The sequence below is a fragment of the Emydura macquarii genome, unplaced genomic scaffold (genome assembly GCF_026122565.2).
Source record: "Emydura macquarii macquarii isolate MOO-44397 ecotype Brisbane River unplaced genomic scaffold, CSIRO-AGI_Emac_v2 contig_2205, whole genome shotgun sequence".
NCBI classification, from domain to species: Eukaryota; Metazoa; Chordata; order Testudines; family Chelidae; genus Emydura; species Emydura macquarii.
This window is the reverse complement of record NW_027132342.1, coordinates 9,216,859-9,236,696: the sequence shown is the minus strand read 5'-3', so window position 1 is coordinate 9,236,696 and position 19,838 is coordinate 9,216,859. Positions and strand designations below refer to the sequence as shown.

At 41.4% G+C, this 19,838-nt stretch overlaps 1 protein-coding gene across 4 annotated transcripts in view; it reads left to right on the top strand.

Moving 5' to 3' along the window:
• SCUBE1 (signal peptide, CUB domain and EGF like domain containing 1) overlaps positions 1 to 19,838 on the top strand; it is a 295,960-nt gene that overhangs the window by 142,214 nt on the left and 133,908 nt on the right. For 3 of the 4 annotated variants that reach the window (XM_067559336.1, XM_067559335.1, XM_067559338.1), the window contains exon 5: positions 6,988 to 7,113. The exons of the other annotated variant lie outside the window; for it this stretch is intronic. In XM_067559336.1, the coding sequence (XP_067415437.1) occupies positions 6,988 to 7,113 (126 nt within the window). The remainder of the gene's footprint in view (positions 1 to 6,987; positions 7,114 to 19,838) is intronic. 4 annotated transcript variants of the gene reach the window in all.

Below are 19,838 nucleotides of genomic sequence, written 5' to 3'. Positions count from 1 at the left end.
ACCCCCTTTCTGGTATTCCTCACTGGAAAATCTACCAGGAATGACAAGCATTTTAGGAAACATTTTTGTTTTGGACATCATCTAATATTTAGGATTATAAGAGTAAACACTTAATATGACATAATAGGGGTGAGAAAAATCTAGGTCTGGATACAGAAATGGACACCTAATTTTTAGGTTCCTTGAAAATTACTGGGATCCACAAAGCCAGAGTTGGATGCTAAGGCTACCTATACAATGAATGGGAAGAGACAAGCGCCTGAGAATGGGATCCACAAAAGAGAGCACACTAGGCAGCTCACTGCCTAAACTAGCCAATCTGAGATGCTGACAAGAGGTGTGTGTCCTAAAGCTCACCCCTCCTCCGCCTCCCCTTCCCCCGGCGCCCCCCACAAAATTTGGTATCTCAATCCAGGCTCCAGGGAGACTCCTGTCTCTGCTAGCAATCCACAGCCAGGGCCCCCTCTCCTAGAATCAGGCAGCTTAGGCACCTAACCTGTTTCTTGTGAGAATGGCTTAGGCGCTTGCCTACGCACATAAAATGGAGGAGGCTCCCTCCCTTAGCCAAGTGATTAGGGTACTCATCCAGGATATGGGAGACCCCAGTTCAATTTCCCTTGCTGCCTGATATGGAAAAAGGATTTGAATAGGGGAGTTTCCCACCTCTCAGGTGAGTGCCCTAGCCACTGGATTATAGCATGGTTCTCAGTCTGTCTCTGGCTCAATTGCTATTTAATTAAAGTGGAACAGCTTCAACCGGAGAGATTAAGAGTATCCCAGAGTCCAGTGGCATTCACTTGAGCAGTGGAAGATCTCTGTTCTAATCCCTTCTCCTCATCAGGCAAAGGGGGAAGTTGAACTGGCTTCTCCCACATCCCGGGTGAGTGCTCTAACTACTGGACTAAAGGTGATAAGGGAGGCTCCCCACCCTAGCCCACTTGGCCATTTTGTGTAGAGTTGGGCATGCTCTGAGCACACCTTCCAGATCAGGCCTCACAGCCAAGATAGACAGAGAAGCGCTTATCTTCAGCTGATGTGAAGGCTGGGGCTTAAGCAAGAGATAGGAGAGGGACCCTGGCCTGAGGCGACAGTGTGCATGCCCAGACGCAGAAAGCTAGGCAACTCGGGGAATTTGACAGCAAAAATTTGGGAGTGGAATGAGTATGGGCACCTACAGTTGGGCGTCAGCCAAGCAGGGATTTTGTGGATTGCAGTGGTGCCTAAAACTTGGCTTCAGGTGTCTAAGTCCCAGTGTGGATCTGGCCTCTAGTTCCTATCATGGGCCACGAAGTATCAGCTATTAAACAGATACAGAATACTTGAGCCTAACCAGAAAGCCAGAAACTGGGTAACTTTTTTTTCAGAAAACCTCTTCTCAATAAATCATCAATCTTCTATACCTAAAATTGGAAGTCCTAATTATCATTAGTAACAATTTCAAAGCCAGTCACTCACTGATCCCTTGCCCAGACTGAGGTAATTACCAATATCAAATGGGATAACTGGGGAACAAGTAGCAAAAGTATAAATAAATAAAACGTCACCCAGCATTAATGCCATGACATTTTTGGTTATACTTCATATTAAGGATACATTTATAAATAGCTTCAAATGGGTAATGAATTATTAAATGATATTTTAATACATGGTTAATCAATTGCTATAGGTTGGGCTGAAGCCTGGGTTTTGAGACCCTCCCTCTTCACTGGGTTCCAGAGCTCAGGCTGCAGCCTGAGCCCGAACATCTTCACTGCAATTTTACAGCCCCACAGCCCAAGCCCTGTGAGCCTGAGTCAGCTGACCCAGGCCAGCCACGAATGTTTAATTATTGTGTAGACATACCCTCCATGGCAATGTGGATTAACACACTAGCCTCTCACTTCTAGACCCAAATACAAATCTGTCCTATCTTGAAGACAAAAATGAATATGGTAGTCGCTATTTAGGTTCTAGCTCATCTCAAATGTCCACCACTCCTATAGAAACAAAGTGACATGACTGAAAGTCAGGGAATATCCAGAAATGCAATAGCCCTGGTGTCTTGGGTCAGGATTAAAATACTAATAACAGATACATTTAAAATTAAATTAAAATATTTTTCCACCAAGAGCACGTTGTACTGGATCTGGCGGTGACCACTTCTGTGTTCTTATTACCTTGATATTTTCTCTTGGAATTGTAAATACATACTTCCCTTGAATACTGGAACTTTCTAGAATTAGAGATGTTGATTGGGAGATACTGTTCTCATTGCCAGCAGCAGATTTGCCTTGAAATTCTTGTTGAAATTTGTAGAAGCCATCATTGGTTGTGATCATATCTGGTTACTTTTCTGAATTTATCTTATATATATATGAAGTAGATTTTACTTATTAATGTTGTACACTGTACTAAAAGGCGTTTCTTTCTTTTACATGGGAAATAGTGACTATGTAATTAATTTTGTAGGCAGACAGCTGATAGATTTATTTAACAGCTATATTTAATAAAAACACAGTCACATGAAAATAAAGTATTGTTTTATTTTACAAGTGACAGAAAAAAGTCTAGAACCTTTCAGTGCTGGGACATTTTAGTGTTAGGACAATAAAGTGAAGGGTTTTTGGTGTGCAGACTATTCTCTTTCATCTGCATTTAGTCTTTCACTTGACTTGTGAACTGTGATCTTTCAGTTGACCTGTGATCTCATAAATTCTGGAAGCTGGTACACACAAATCACTGCAAAAATCAACAAAAGCAGCAAGAAGCAGCTCTTCATGATCAAAACCAGAATGGAGCAGTTGCATACAAGCAAGCAAAGAGTACAAAGCCTGCAAATATGTTGGGAAGCAGTGAAAGCTCCATTGCTTGTTTTTGATATTTAAAACTGGACTGGACAAAACACTGGAGAAAAACTATTGTGGGTATAATCCTGCACTGGCTGGGAAATGGACTAGAAGGATTAACTTGGTGTTTCCTATCTCTGTTCCTCTCATGTTTCTACAATATATTTTTCAGTTGTAGAAGGAGCAACACCTCAGACCGTCCTATGATCTCATTTATGCTGGTGCACTTCCACTGACTTCAATTTGGCCTATGATGATTAAGGATAAAATCTTGGCCTTATTAAATTCAGTGGCAAACTCCCATTTGACTTCATTGGGATTATGAGCTGCTCCTTAATGACTAAGTTCCTGTTTCTTCCTGTCTCTTAAACTGAAGTCCTAGGGTTAGATTGTGGCAGCTGTTCTACAGCTTGATGGAGGAGGTGGTGCAGAGCTGCCCCATCCTGGGAGAAGACTCAAGCAGGTGAACACAATCTTTCCCAGTGGTGCTTTTTGTGCATGGAGAGGAGCAATCTGCTCCATCCATTAGGATACATACAGGCCAGTGCAGGGGAGTGACTTGAATCAAGGCCTCACCTTTTTCTTGTTGCTCCTCCTCCTTTTTTTGGCATCCTGCTCCCTGGTTGTCGAGGGAAGCCGGAGCAAACAATCCTTGTGCTCCCAAGGGCACAGGAACTGATACTAGGTGAGGCCCATAAGGAGCTCTGCAAAGTCTGGGAGGCTTCTTCCATGTCCTTGAGCAGTGAGCCAGAACCTCTCCCACTCTAGCCCTTAATATAAATTAAATCTGCAGGTCAGGTGGCTGCTAAACGTTAAATTCAACACAAAAATATGGTTCCTGTGGTGGGGTTCTCAAACTTTGTTGTCCATCACAATGTAATAGAGATTATATGAGCCACGTGGACCAACTTATCTCCCATTGGTGGCACATACCATCCGCTTTCTGTATGGAAACATAATATTTGGAAAATGCCTAATATATTTTTAGTTCAAACCTTTTCCAGAGCTTGGACCACATCTTAGTAAAGCGAGTTACTCATGGATCAATTGACCGGACAATTTCCCCTGCTATTTGCAGTCACACAACATCTGAATGGCAACTAACTGATACTAAATACTCTCCTAATATTAGTTTATTTTTAGCTTTATGATTTAGCTATGTAAACCAAAAGAGCCAGCACTATGTGAACAGTGACCTCTGCAAAAACCCAGCAAATGCTCCATATATCTCCAATGGATCACAAACCATTGGTATGCAGTGAATAGAATACCTGGATTGCTCTTGTAATACATTAATACTTGGGTAAAATTCTCCCCTAACTCTGTTTGTTCCCAAATTGCAATTAATCCTGATCTTAGATTTCCCTCTACATTCCCAGCAATGTACAACTCTGCTTTTCCAATGTGATTTTTTTTTTCAGTGGCGGATATTCAGTAACTTAAAGCAAATACTGAAAATCACTTACAAATACTGAAAATCACGTGCTTCTATGCCACTAAATATCTACTTTCATCTGTCTAATTCCTCCTCATTTCCTTAGCACAGTGACTCAATCAGGCATGTGTTATCTTTCCTAGATCCTTTTCTGACCAGAGGGTAGTGTGCAGGAATGTAGTTTGTCAAACACATTGTGTCTGAAATCCTTTGTCAGGGAAGTGTGGGAGAAAGAGATTATAAATTGCCTCAAACACTTCAGCAAGGCCGTTCCCAGGTTTTTTATATCTGCTCATCCAAAAAAACAACCATGCCTTTACGATGTTTTATTCATTTTCTGTTTGCATGCAAATATGTGTAACTACAGCACTGTACAGCATACATTATACTCTCCAGTGACATGCATACTGCAGTGAAAGTTATGTGCTTTGGCAAGTTTTTAGAATCATAAAGGTTATAACATTTGTGGCTTTAAAGGACATGTATTCTCTCTTCTCTGTAACGCTGGTTTCCATGTGCATTTAGCTTTAAGATTTTGATTTTGCAGGATGAGGAGAAGGAGTGTGACTTAGGGCATATCTTCTCTTCAGAGTTAACTTGAGTTATCTACACTGGAGTTACTCCTCTTGAGTTAGCCTAGCTTGCATGAGAGCAGCTACCCTGCAAAAATAGCACTGAGTTACCATTATGTCTACAATGGCACTGCTGTCACTGGTGTGTGTTGCTAGGACTTCTGGGAGTACATCTCATGGTTCTTTGTGCTGCAATAAATTGAGCTGCTCTGTGATTCTTTCCCAGTGACTTGTGGGAGAACTGGTTTGTCCTTTCTGGGCATGTGGGGAGAATTATGGGAAGGCATTGGAGGACTAGTAGCACTTGAGTGGTGCTAGCCTACATCCACACCAATGAGTGCTCACTTGAGGGTTAGCCTGTGCCCGCTGACAGACTAGTCACCTTGAGTTAAAAGCACCATCACACTCAGGTTAAGGATATTTTTGTGTGGATAGGACTCGAATTAACTTTGAAGTAGGGTGACCAGATAGCAAGTGTGAAAAATCGGGACAGGAGCTGTGGGATGATAGGCGCCTATATAAGAAAAAACCCTGAATATTGGGATTGTTCCTGTAAAACCAGGACACCTGGTCACCCTAATTTGAAGTGAAGATAAGCCCTTAGAAGCACAAGTCTCATTGAAAGTCTAAATCATTTAAGTGCTTTTGAAAATCCTACTCTTGGCCCTTAGGATGATAAAAAGAAAGTCAATACATATTGTTCTATAGCATATATGTTACATAAATCCACCCCTGGCTCTTAAACATCTGTAGAATGATCGGCATGAGATTATATATCATACACAGAGAGAGAATGTAATGGTGGGGCTTGCTGGGGAATAAGTACATTTGTGGCAAAGAAAGAGAATGAATGGAGATTTATAGTAAAAACCAAAGAGAAATATGCATGTTTAAAACTAAATATAAAATGCATAAATAGAATCCTTAGTGGATTCACCAGTTGAAAAGTAGCTTCTGTGTAATGGAGAATTCCAGAAACATCAACAGATTAAAAAAAAAAAAAAAAAAAAAACCAATAATCAAAAACTGGGCCTCTAATTTTAAAACTTTTTACAAAAAAAAAACCAAAAAACAAAAAAAGCAATGGGTTCAGTCATTCAGTTCAGATAACCACCTACGAGGCAGGAAACTCCATGGGATTGACCTTTCAGAATGTCCTCTGCATTCTTCCATTGGGAAGCAGGGTTTGCAGCCCCCATCTCGTAATGGAAATTAGGGTCTGGCCCCAGGAATCTACAAGGAGTACAGGATCACTCATAGGGTGACCAGATAGCAAGTGTGAAAATCGGGACAGGGGGTGGGGAGTAATAGATGCCTATGTAAGAAAAAGCTGCAAATATCAGGACTGTCCCCATAAAATTGGGACATCTGGTCACCCTAGTCGCACAGCACAGAGCTCTTATGCCTCTGCACTGGCTCTGGTTCCTGGTACCCTGCCTCCATCCCAAAGGAGCTATACTACTAGGAATTCCCCATGCTGAGAGAATTCTCAAATGTCTAGATTTGAATCCTCTATGGTGTGCGTGAATTAATATAGGTATAAACACATACACATTTTAGTCTGTGGCATGAATTTCATAGCCTCCCTATTTTAGTGCAAAACTCTATTCTCTTTTCTTTGAGCTTCTACAGTACTTGAAAGATTCTTGGAAACTAGATCCTTTAATGTTATAAACTTGGAAAGGGCAAAAATGATTAATTGTTTGACTACTCACTACATTCTTTTAAATTTTCTAAATACATATGGCTACAAGGATATAATTTCCAGTGGGCTCTGATAGTTCTAATCTCTTTTTAAATTCCATGCAGCTTCTTCACCTGCTCATGCAATCTGTCACTAAAAACTTTAAATTATATAGTCACAAAAATAACCACATTAATGTGATGTATAAGTCTGAAGTATAGGTGTAATGGATCCCAGTGGATGCTTTGTTTTGTAATTTATGGTGCTCATATGTTGATTTTAAACTCCTATTGCTATAGCATTCAGTTGCCGAATGAAACACACTCCAGATGGAAGATAAAAAATCATGCTGACAATGGAACAATGGACCTGTGAAATTGATTAGAGTTAATCTGCAATGGGATTTTTTTCAGTACTTGTGTTTTCTCTCTCTCTTTCTCTCTTTTTCTCTCTCTCTCTCTTTCTTTACAGAGGGTATGAACTGTATGAACAAAGATCACGGGTGTGCACATATCTGCCGGGAGACGCCCAAAGGTGGGGTTGCCTGTGAATGTAGGCCTGGCTTTGAGCTTGCCAAAAACCAGAAGGACTGCAAATGTAGGTAGATGGAGACTAAATATCAAATGCCCCATCATGTCTTATTTTCCACATTGCTATTATTTTCCAGAGATCAAGAAAGCAACTAGGCTTTGGCCAGAGGTGATGGATGGTCTTGACAGAATCTGAAAGTGTGTTCTTTTTTAGAAGTACTTATTTGGAGGAGGGTGAAAAGTTTTTAAGAGTACATCATCAAAAGAGATGGGTCTAATATCAAACCTTCAACCTGAACACCGCTTAATGAATACTGGGGAAATTCAGATCCAAATCTGAAACTTACAGTTCAGGGCCATTTCTCGTCTTGAACAGAGGAAATTGGAAGTGGGAGAAGATGTTTTGTTTTTGAGGGGAGAGGGAAGGGGAAGGGGGTGGGCTGGAGAAGATTCACTTAATCCAAACTATATTTAGAAAGCAAAAGCATCCACTATAAATTAATTCATATCAATACGATTCTGTCTTACAGTACAGTCATGTCTCTTGAAGTGACATCTAGGCATTACAGCCATAAAATAAAGTGCACCTACTTTTCATATTTAAAAGATAAGCAGGTTTTCAGTACTATTGATTGCATTGCACATGGGCTACTGCCCTTGGCATTACTGGAAGGCACATAGCCATATCATACGTGACTTTCTTGAATACCATATTTTAGATGATGGAACACACTGAAATTTATGGTTCATGTCAGCCACTGCAATTGGGAGCATAAGATTTTCCATGCAGGGTAAGATAATTGATACTTCTGTAAGAGCCTTATCCATGCCCACTGAAGTCAATAGAAGTCTTTCTATTGACTCCGGGGTCCCTTAGATCAGGCCCTACTACCTTAACTTGCCTACCTACCTAGAAGTTTTGGAAGGGACCGAGGGAGAAAGAATTGCTGTTACATTTCTGGTTTCCCTTTAAGAATGATATTTTTCCATGACCTTTGCCCCACCTTAAACTCTTTCTTCACATGACCTCCCCTGGTTCAATGTGATGATATTTTTCTGAATGGAAAGGAAAAGAAAGGATCACCTTTGAATGTCACTAAGAAGTGCTACAGATTAATGCACAATTTTATCAATATTTTAAGGAAAAATAAAAGCACACATCAAAAAAATTAGTGTTCTAGTAGAATATCCATTCTACGTGTGTATTAAAAGTGATCATTTTGTTAGGTGACTGCCATTAATTACAGTGAAACATGAGGTAATTGGAACTTAAGTTGCAGATTAACTTTACTTAATAATCATGCTTGTATTACCTGTTTGCACATATCTGTATGTTCTTTGTGGAATACTTGAACCTTCATCTCTAGAAGATGGTGATAGGAGAATTGGGGCCCCTGCCAGTTTCTTATTACTAGGCACATCACAATTCAGAAGAACAAAAGACCTGAATTTATTCAGAGCCCTGCAAAGTTCAAAATGTAATTTGAGTTACAGTGAATTTTTGTTAACAGATCCCTAAGCAGGGGCCCTGGGTCTTCCACAGCCACAGAATTTGCTGCAGAATCCTCACCCCCATTTGCTGCAGAAATTTGTTCAGAATCCTACAAAAATAATTTTTACTTCTAGCCCTTCCAAATGTGAACTGAGCACAAACCAATGCAGTGATATCTGCATGAGTGGTCAGACAGCCTGAAACAATAACTCTGAGAGAAATGAACTGGCTCATTTATCTCTGTGAAGGTCCAATTCTGAAATGTAATAAGAATGTAAATGTTAACATTTGTAACGGTTTCATCATTGTGAATCATTTGAATGGAAATATCCATTGGCTGAATCCTGAGTTGCACCTTTTCCAGCACCGAGTGCAGCTGAGTCAGGGAGCTGCAAAAGAGATATTTGCATCTTGGTCATCCTACATTAGCTCTGGCGTTATCATAGATTATAGCAGCCTCAGGGTTGCTCTAAAGAATTCTGGCTTGTAATAGTTTCTTACAGACCGTTATGCTGATCAGGGATTACCAGAGCATGCTGGGCTCCAGCCATATCCTTTCCTGCTGCTGACCTGCCCATTATATTAGGGTTAACTGGGAATGGATGGCACAGAGGCAGTAAAACCAGGGATGATTTCCCCCACACTGGGGGGATTGGATAAGCATATTGGGTGGCATTTTAGGAAGCAATCAATATTGGCCTAAATCTGCTTTTAGTCAAATCATATATATCACACACAAATTACATTAAAGGAATGTTAAGGTTGCAAAGTCAAGCACTCAAAATTTTAGAAATGTCCATGCCACCTTACTTTACACCCTTGTGTCCATACACTCTTGTGTGTATGCATTATGATACAGTTTTTAATTACATCATAGAGGCTTTTTTCCACAGGACCCCTGCCTCATTCAGTGCACAAGACAGTTGGTGCTCAATGAGTGAGCAGCTGTTCAATATTTTGTTTTATCCTCACTGCTCAATGTTTGGCCCTAGGATTTATTTAGTGTGCATTATTCAAACCCTGCTCTGAAGACAGATTTATTAATTCCTTGATGGGCTTTTCTATGGCATTTAAAACTATGGTATCTGAGTGCTTCGCAAACATTAATGAGCTTATCTTCACAACATCCCACTGAGGTAAAATGATTTTGTATCCTTGTTTTACAGATGGGAAACTGAGACACAGAGAGTAATGTCAAAAGTGTTCACTAATTTTGCATGCCCAAATTGAGACATGCAGGGCCTGATTTTAGAGTACTTGGTATTTTGTAGCACTTAATATGTTCCAAGTACAATTCCCAATGATTTAATTTGCAACTGTGAGTGCTTAGCTTCAGGTTCTCAAGTTGGGCACCCAGAAAATTAGGAACACACAAATAGTGTCCATCTGTGACAAGTTTGGCAGTGACTTGCCAAGTATCACATAGGAACTTTGTAGGTGAGGAAAGGATAGAATCTAGTTCTTCATCATGGCATTCAACTTCCTTAGTCACGAGACCTTCCTTTCTCTTTCTGCAGTCCCCTGCCTCATTCATTACACACTTCCCAGCTTCTGCAATAAATGAGGCAAGGGTTCTACAAACAGCCACCTTTGCTGCACAACCCTGATTCATCACCTGAGTTGACCCCGCCTGTGCACAAAATGAAGCAGGGGTCCTGTGCAAAAAAAGTGTGTGATAATGTAATTAAAGACTTATGATAATACATAGACAAAAGAAGCTCAAATTAAGGTTGCATGAGCAACCTTATATCTGGCATTTCCTAACTTCTGAATGTTTGACTTTGCAACCTGAACAGTTTCAGCATAGGTTTTTTAAAATGTAATTTCCTAGGTTTTTAAAAAAAGCAGCCTGAAAGAACAGAAAATCCATCCCGGGGAATCATACTGGCCACTGCACTGGTCATCAGAAGACTTGAAACTTAGATCCATCACAGAGACCTCTGCCACTTGAGCTAAAGGAGTAACTGATAGTAGTAGGTGGTTATCTTCTATTAGAACTAACCACCAGAAAGGCATCAGACATACACTTTGCCAGTGGGTTTCAGAGATATTTGCTGACATCAGAGGAATGTTGAGATTCAGGAATCTTGGGTTCTTTTCCAAGGTGTGGAGAGAAATGTACTCTAGTGAGCACAGTCCATTTAGCCCCTTTCCCCCTTCAGACTGGTCTTTAACTTGCCACCTCTGTGAAGGATCCAGGATGTACCTCTGCACCTCCAGATATATTCCAACAAGCCATTGTCTTTACTTGTAAACAAGATCTCTTCCTGCTGTTATTTCTTCCCGTAAATTACCTTTCTTGTAGATTTTGCAATCTCTTGATTAGCCTTTGGGTCAGTATGCAAACAAGCATCCATTGTGAGACATACAATGCCCAATATACACGAGCAGACAGAGAGCTAAGCATCTGTTACCTGCTACTTGAAAGCAATCTGTCTGAGAAGTGTCACCTCCTGGTTACGTGCTTTAAGAACATAATTTTCAGAACACACACGTAACTCCTTAAAAATTATCTGTACATACCTTTTGCCATGATTATGATGACCAGCAGGCTACTGGCTCTCAGAAGAGACATCACATGCCACCCTTCAATGAATTATTATGCATATATTTGACCCCAGAGATCCCTATAACACTGTATGCACCCCCTGCGCCATCTGCCAGTTGGCACCAAGAGGTTCTGGGATCAGTCTTATAATGAAAAGTATTGGGCCACCCTAACTATGTAGACATCTCTACCTGCACCACCTATAATGACTTCACTGACAGCAGACTTAGTCCAATGCCTGAGGACTTTCAATCATCCTGCCTAATGTGCTTACCCTACAAATCAAAACATTTTCACACTCCTTCCAGGTGCCAAACCTTCCAGCTTCCTCTGAGAGTGCTGTGATGCAGTTATGTACTGTCAATACAAAAATCTTCAGAATGTTGAAAATTTAGGGGCAGAATAAAATAAATTTAATATAGATATTAATAAAACAAGCCAGGCTGTATTCCTACCTTTATTAATTGCACATTGAATTCAATATAAAACTCAGTGGTTTTAGTTTATCTGAAGCTACCATGAATTACCAATGTGCTGCACCAACAGATACAGAAACCCAGGATCCATGCTACAAAATGTAGATCCAGTTTATTGCAAATTACATGGTGCCTTGGCCAGAACATACACTTTAACCACATTTGGTCATAGATAGGGATGTTATGATCCTAATATTTTTTAAATTGTTGGATACTAAATACTAGGTTCAAAATCTGGTCAGGTTCTAAATACAAATCTGGGTAACAAGCCACTTTACGATCTTAAGGTGCTTTAAGAGGTTAAGCTGTCTCAACTCCTTAAAATGGCTTAAATTCTAAAGCCACTTTGGTGTGTTAAGCTTCTTTAAACTATCCATGTAACATACATTTTAAGGTTGCTATCAGTTTGATTCTCAGTTGCTTGAGAGAGCCCAGAATTGTGTAAAAATCAGATCTGGCTTAGGTAGGCATCATACATACGTATTGAACAATAAAAGAATGTTATTAAGGTTGCAAAAGCAAGCACTGAAAAAAGTTAGGAAATGCCAGAATTAGGGTTGGTCATATAAATTTGTTTCTGCTTTCCCCTCCTACACCCCCTTGTGTGTGTGTTATGGTACAATCTTTATATAGAATCAGATCCTATTTTCTCCATAAGACTATCATGTTTCTTCTTGAAGCTCCTTGTCTCCTTCAAGGACAGGGCAGAGGACCACACAAGAGAATAAAATGAAGGTTATGTGGGGCATACAGTTACCAGGCAGAATTAAGGTTGCAGAAGCAAGCTGAATTCTAAGGCTTGGTCCTCACTTTAGAGTTAGGTCAACGTAAGGCAACTTATGCGACCTAACTCTGTAAGTATCAATGCTACAACATTGCTCCTGGTAATGTAAATTGCCCACTTTGCCTACCTAATCACAGACCTAAGCACTAAGCCTAACTCCACCTCTGTGAGAGGCATAGCACTTAGTTAGGGAGACACACTGTCTGTGTAGACACTGCGTTACTTACATTGCTTGTTGTCTGTCAGCCCCGCGTGGGGCTTATGGCTGGAGTCCCCCCACCCCCGGGCTCAGAGCTCAGGCCCCGGGGCAGGGGCTCCAGCTGTCAGTGCCCCACACATTAAGTTGGTGGAAGCATTCCTGCTGAGGATGCACACCACCAACAGAGTAGGCAAAGTGTAGACATGAACCACCACAGTAATTACTGCAGTGGCTGTACATCGACCTAACTTGGGTCGACTTAATTTTGTAGTGTAGACAAGGCCTTAGTGTTTGAACTTGCAACATTAATAATGTTATTTTAATGTAGCTTTTTCCTATGGAATATATATACGTGTGTGTGTATGCGTATTTAAATTAAACATCAAATACAATAGGAATTTTAATCTGGCCTTTGTCTGTTACTCATTTTATGAGCTATCCTTCCTCATCTTTAATGATTGTAAATGTCTTATCTGAGGCAGCCATCACCCTTCATATTAATTTAAAATGTTGGCTGAGACACTAAGCTGTGTCTGAGGACTGCTTAATGTAGCTCAAGATGGAGATGCAAAAGTCACCATTAGCTTTCCAGCCACCTCCTGATCCTCAACTAATCTGAATAGGTCTGGTGCCCCCAGCACAATTTAGAGGAGCCCAATGGGCAGGTAAGCCAGCTTTAGGATAGCTTTGTACTTGGAAAGAGGTAGCATAAACCTGTCCCAATGCAACTGAGGTTTTTGCTCATGACTTCTAATAATTACAAATTTAAGATCACCATTTTTTAAACTCTAAGGGCTCGATTATATTTTGTGCTGATTCACAAGGAGGCATGGCTGGTGAATTAGGGAGCTAACTAGCCCATATGCTGCCATCTTCAGGTAGTGCTAGTGGACACATGGTAGATATGCACATTGTCCCTACTCAGAGAAACAGCAAAGAGCACTTATCAATGCTTTGCCCTGGCCGTCCCTGTGAAATGCTGCTCTTTGCTGATGGGATCCCTGTAGCAGAAAATGCATTACACAAAATGTATGTTCCTCATAGATTGAGAAGCCAGGGCAAGATTTGGCTCATTATTTATTTCTAATGGAGGCAGCAAACCCCTATGCATGGAGATCTGGTTTTAGTACAGTGCCATAGGTCTCATGAGATATAGCCAGATATCTTGACCTCTCTTAGAGTTCCTTGTTATTCACATATGTCTATCAAGTTGACTTCAGTAGGATTATTCTAGTTTTACACCAGCTTTATGGAGATAAAGACTATCTGGCCCATACATTCTAACAAATATATATGTATATGTGTGTGTGTATAGATATATATATATAGATAGATAGATAGATATATGTAGATATATATAGATATATGTATCTTTTCCTTTAGTGAGAAACATTACCCACTAGCTTCCACACACTTGTTCCATCGTATTGATGTAATATGTTACCGTGATTTATGTCTGTTAAAAGGGCATTGTCAAGGTTGGTAGGTCAAAACTTTTGATTTAGTTTTTGTGCATTTTTAGTCTCATACATTCTGAACTCTAATTTATTCTTTTGTGTAGCCATATAGTGAAGTTTGCAAGAAATCTCTTTGTAGAGAGCAGGTTTGGAATTCTTATGCATCTCACTATAATGCTTTCCTATAAAAACCCCATGAAGACAATCAGTGTTTTGCCATTGACTTCAATGGAGCAGGATTTTGCCCATTCAATGAAAAAGGAAAATTCTCTAATCTTTTGTGATTGGAGGGTTAAAACTAGAGATGGGACTAAATTTATATATATGCAAAACTGGACTTCACACCCCCAAGTTCATAGTGGCCCAGCTTTGGAGTTTTGGTTAAAGTTGCTAAAGAGATAGGGAAAAGCTTAAAAGTTGGGATCTGAATCAGATTTCAAGCCCCTCCAAAATCTGAGCATTCAGATTCAGGACTTTTTGGTTCAGGCCCATCTCTAGTTAAAACTAGAGCATACTGCTAATTTGCTAAATCAAATAATTTCCTATTGCAGCCTTTGGTTCCTCAGCCACCATCAGCTAAAAGTTTTCAGAAAGAGATAGTGAACAAGTTTGAGATTTAATGTCCTGAAAGTCAATTTTTCTGATGACCAACCTTGACAAGTTTCCCCTTTAAAGATTAACATAGGTGGATGACAAGTTATCAGAAATTCTCTTCACTTTATAGCATGGCTTATTTTGCAGATACAGGAAAAAACACTAAAAACATCAATCCAAAATTCCCTCTGTGAAATCACTAGACCAAATTCTTCCATCTACGTACTTATATATCTCCATGCTATTATCACCATAATATCTGAGCACCTTGCAATCATTAATGGATTTTTATCTTCCCAATAACCCTGTGAAGTTGAGAAGTATTATTTCCATTTTACAGATGAGAAATTGAGGCACAGGATAGATTTAATGACTTTCAAAGTGGTCTATCCTCTAGAGTCTAGACTGTCCTTCTTAGCTTTTAAATTACACTGGAATAACTACACTGACTTCAAATATGTTACCATGGATTTACACTGGTATAACTGACAGTAGAGTTTGTCTCAGTGTCCACAACCCTGTACATTGTTCCAGAGCTAGATCTTCTGTTGCCTGGAGTTGATTTAATATTAATTATTATTTAAAAAAAATACTAGGATTGAATTTTCAAAAGTACTCAATGATGGCCTAACTCTGCTCCCACACAGAAAACAATGATAAAACTCCTATTGACTCAAGTAGAAGCACAATTAGGCCAATGCTGAGCACTTTTGAAAATCCCATCCCAACTTTGATTTTGTGCCAGCCACTTAGTGCCACTTCCTGTGTGTCCATTTGTATGATTTCACAGCGAACTTCATGGTGCAGAGGAGCAGGGAACAGGAATGACTTTAAACTGCATCATTCTAAAGTAGTTTTTCCTAGAAACATGTAATAAGAAAAGTTCCCTTACATTACAGTGATATGAGCAACTATGTTAAGATATTTTCACCCCTCTAGTGGGCGAGGTTTTCCACACGGACAAATAGTCATGTATACCACATGTATTCCAGTCATGTTGTTTAAAAAAGACCCTGTGGGACTGGATGGACTTTAAAGTGCTTACTTAAAAAAATCGGGCTAATTATTGACTGTTAGCAATGTATTAGAACATATGGCATAAACAGTAGTTATAATCTGATGATATAAAATGAGTTCCCTACAGCATTGCTGCCCAGCATAGGGTGGATCTAGAGAGGCCTAGAGTGACCATATTTCCCAAAGGAAAATGGTCAAACGCCCCATGCAGGGCTGGCTCGAGCCACTTGACCGAGCCCTGCCCCCCCTCCACTCCCCTTCACACAGGGCTGGTGTCATTGCTCCCTCAAGCCCTGCCTGCTCCTCTGCACGGGGATGGCATCGTCGCTTGCCCCATACACACGTTCCTCTGCACCCTGCTTTTTTAACAAAAGTAGGCATTTGTTACATTTCCTATTGCCATCTAATCTGGTTGGCAAGAGCAAACAGGACAAATGCCCACTTTTGACAAAAAAGTCGAGACAGCTGGGACAGGGCTTAAAAAACCATAGAATAGAATCATAGAAGATTAGAGTTGGAAAGGACCCTCAGGAGGTCTTCCAGTCCAACCCCCTGCTCAACCAGGACTAACCTCAGCTAAATCATCCCAGCCAGGGTTTTGTCATGATGCAGCTTAAAAACCTCTAAGAATGGAGATTCCACCACCTCCCTAGGTAACCCATTCCAGTGCTTCACCACCCTCCTAATGGAAAACTTTTTCCTAATATCCAACCTAGACCTCCCCCACTGCAACTTGAGACCATTGCTCCTAGTTCTGTCATCTAATGCCATTGAGTACAGCCTAGCTCCATCCTCCCTGAAACCCCCTTTCAGGTAGTTTAAAGGTTGCTATCAAATCCCCCCTCATTCTTCTCTTTTGCGGACTAAACAAGCCTAATTCCCTCAGCCTCTCCTCACAAGTCATGTGCTCCAGCCCCCTAATCATTTTTGTTGCCCTCCGCTGTACTCTCTCCAACTTGTCCACATCCTTTTTGTAGTGGGGGGCCCAAAACTGGACACAATACTCCAAATGCGGCCTCACCAATGCCAAATAGAGGGGAATAATCACTTCCCTCGATCTGCTGGTAGTGGTCCTACTAATGCAGCCCAATATGCTATTAACCTTCTTCGCAACTAGGGCACACTGCTGACTCATATCCAGCTTCTTATCCACTGTAACCCCCAGGTCCTTTTCTGCAGAACTGCTGCCTAGTAGTTGGTCCCCAGTCTGTAGCTGTGCATGGGATTCTTCTGTTCTAAGTGCAGGACTCTGCACTTGTCCTTGTTGAACTTCATCAGATTTCTTTTGGCCCAATCCTCCAATTTGTCTAGGTCACTCTGTATCCTATCCCTACCTTCCAGGGTATCTACCACTCCCCCTAGCTTAGTGTCATCTGCAAACTTGCTGAAGGTGTAATCTACCCCATCCTCCAGATCATTAATGAAGATGTTGAACAAAACCGGCCCCAGGACCAACCCCTGGGGAACTCTGCTTGTGACCGGTTGCCAGCTAGACATGGAGCCATTGATCACTACTTGTTGAGCCCTATGCTCTAGCCAGTTCTCTATCCATTTTATAGTCCATTCATCCAACCCATACTTCTTTAACTTGCTGATAAGAATACTCTGAGAGACAGTATCAAAAGCTTTGCTAAAGTCAAGGTATATCACATCCACTGCTTTCCCCACATCCATAGAGCCAGTCACCTCTTCATAGAAGGCAGTCAGGTTGGTCAGGCATGACTTGCCCTTGGTGAATCCATGTTGACTGTTCCTGGTCACCTTCCTCTCTTCCAAGTCCCTCAAAATGAGTTCCTTGAGTACCTGCTCCATGATTTTCCAGGGATTGAGGTGAGGCTGACCGGTCTGTAGTTCCCTGGATCCTCTTTCTTCCCTTTCTTGAAGATGGGCACTATGTTTGCCTTTTTCCAATCATAAGAGACCTCCCCCAATTGTCACAAGCTTTCAAAGATAATAGCCAATGGCTCTGAAATCACATCAGCCAACTCCCTCAGCACCCTCACATGCATTGCATCTGGCCCCATGGACTTGTGTATGTCCAATCTTTCTAAATAGTCCTGAATCTGTTCCTTCAGCACTGAGGGATGTTCACCTCCTCCCCATTCTGTGCTGCCCAGTGCAGTAGTCTGGGAGCTGACCTTGTTTGTGAAGACAGGCAAAAAAGGCATTGAATACCTCAGCTTTCTCCACATCCTCTGTCACTAAATTGCCTCCCCCATTCTGTAAGGGGCCCACACTTTCCCTAATCTTCCTCTTGTTGGTAACATACCTGTAGAAACCCTTGCTAGCTGCAACTCCAATTGTGCTTTGGCCTTCCTGATTTCATTCCTGCATGTTCAAGCAGTATTTTTATAATCCTCCCTAGTCATCTGACCAAGCTTCCACTTCTTGTAAACTTCTTTTTTGTGTTTAAGCTGACCAAAGACTTCTTTGTTAAGCCAAGCTGGGCACCTACCATATTTGCTATTCTTTCTGCACATCAGGATGGTTTGTTCCTGTGCCCTCAATAAGGTTTCTTTAAAATACAGCCAGCTCTCTTGGATTCCTTTCTCCCTCATATTAGCCTCCCAGGGGATCCTGCCCATCAGCTCCCTCAGGGAGTCAAAGTCTGCTTTTCTGAAGTCCATGGTCCGTATCCTCCTGTTCTCCTTTCTTCCTTTTGTCAGGATCCTGAACTCTACCATCTCATAGTCACTGATGCCTAGGTTGCCACCCACTTCTACTTCCCCTACCAAATCTTCCCTGTTTGTGAGCAGCAGGTCAAGAGAAGCGCGGCCCCTAGTTGGTTGCTCCAGCACCAGGAAGTTGTCTGCAACACTCTCCAAAAACGTCCTGGATTGTCTGTGCTCTGCTGTATTGCTCTTCCAGCAGATGTCAGGGTGATTGAAGTCCCCCATGAGAACCAGGTTCTGCAAACTGGAAACTTTCCCTAGTTGACTGAAGAAAGCCTCATCTACCTCATCCTCCTGGTCTGGTGGTCTATAACAGACACCCACCACTACATCACCCTTATTGTTCTTGCTTCTAAGCTTAACCCAGAGACTCTCAACTGGCTTATCTCCAGTTTCATACTGGAGCTCAGAGCAATCATAGAGCTCTCTTATATACAGTGCAACTCCTCCACTCTTTCGCCCCTGCCTGTCCTTCCTGAACAGTTTATACCCATCCATGACAGTGCTCTAGTCGTGTGAGTTATCCCACCAAGTCTCAGTTATTCTAATCATATCATAGTTTCTTGTCTGTGCCAGGACTTCCAATTCCTCCTGCTTGTTTCCCAGGCTTCTTGTGTTTGTGTATAGGCACTTGAAAAGGATCTGTCCCAGCCAAAAGGGGACATATGGTCACCGTAGAGAGACCCCAAGTAGTCCAAGAGGCAAGCAGGGTGGAGGAGGAGAGCAGGGTAGGGTGGAGGGAGTTGCATTACCCTGTATCTGCTTCCTTCAATGCAAAATGCTCCTGTGATTCTGGGTAAAAGCAGCAGGTGGCTTCTTGAAAGCTACCACTTACTGTCCCTATCCTGTAGCAGGTTCCAGCACAGCTGGCCATAGGAACAGCTCATATTTACAAGCCAGCCAGCTCAGACAGCAGCCTGCTGGTCCAGGTGTGTCTCTTCTGTTCCCATAATTCTCAGCTACATTGCAAGAGACTATGTGATCTGGCCTATGGAGCCACCAGTTGATGTCACTATTTCAAGCACAGTGTGGCTCAGAGAGTGATATCCACCAAATGAGAACCATCAAAATCAATTACAAAGCAGAAAAATGAGTAAAAGGGAACACAGGTAAATAAGGACAGAAGACAGATACTGGGTGGAAAGGAGGTGGGTGGCAACCATGCTGGGGCATGGCATGAGAAGGTAGGACATGAGAGGTACATATCCTCCAATCTAGAACATAGAGGGATCCACTAGAGAAAATTTCTGTCCTACAGGATAAAGAACAGAACTCTAGTAGGCTCTAGTCCACACACATGTCCCCCATTATCTGAGATCCTCCAAAATGAATATTTACAAAAGCCTTGTCTACAAAATTTACTTCATACACAGATGAAAAAGGAACATCATAAGGACCAGGAAACAGATTCTGTTCTCCTTATGCCAGTCTAGGTCAGAAGTAACTCCATTAAAGGGGGAGTTGCACTGGTGTAAAATAATGTAAGTGAATGAGAATCAAGTCCCAGAGTTTTTATTTTGCACATTTTATTGTGCATATTGGAAGATTCCGTT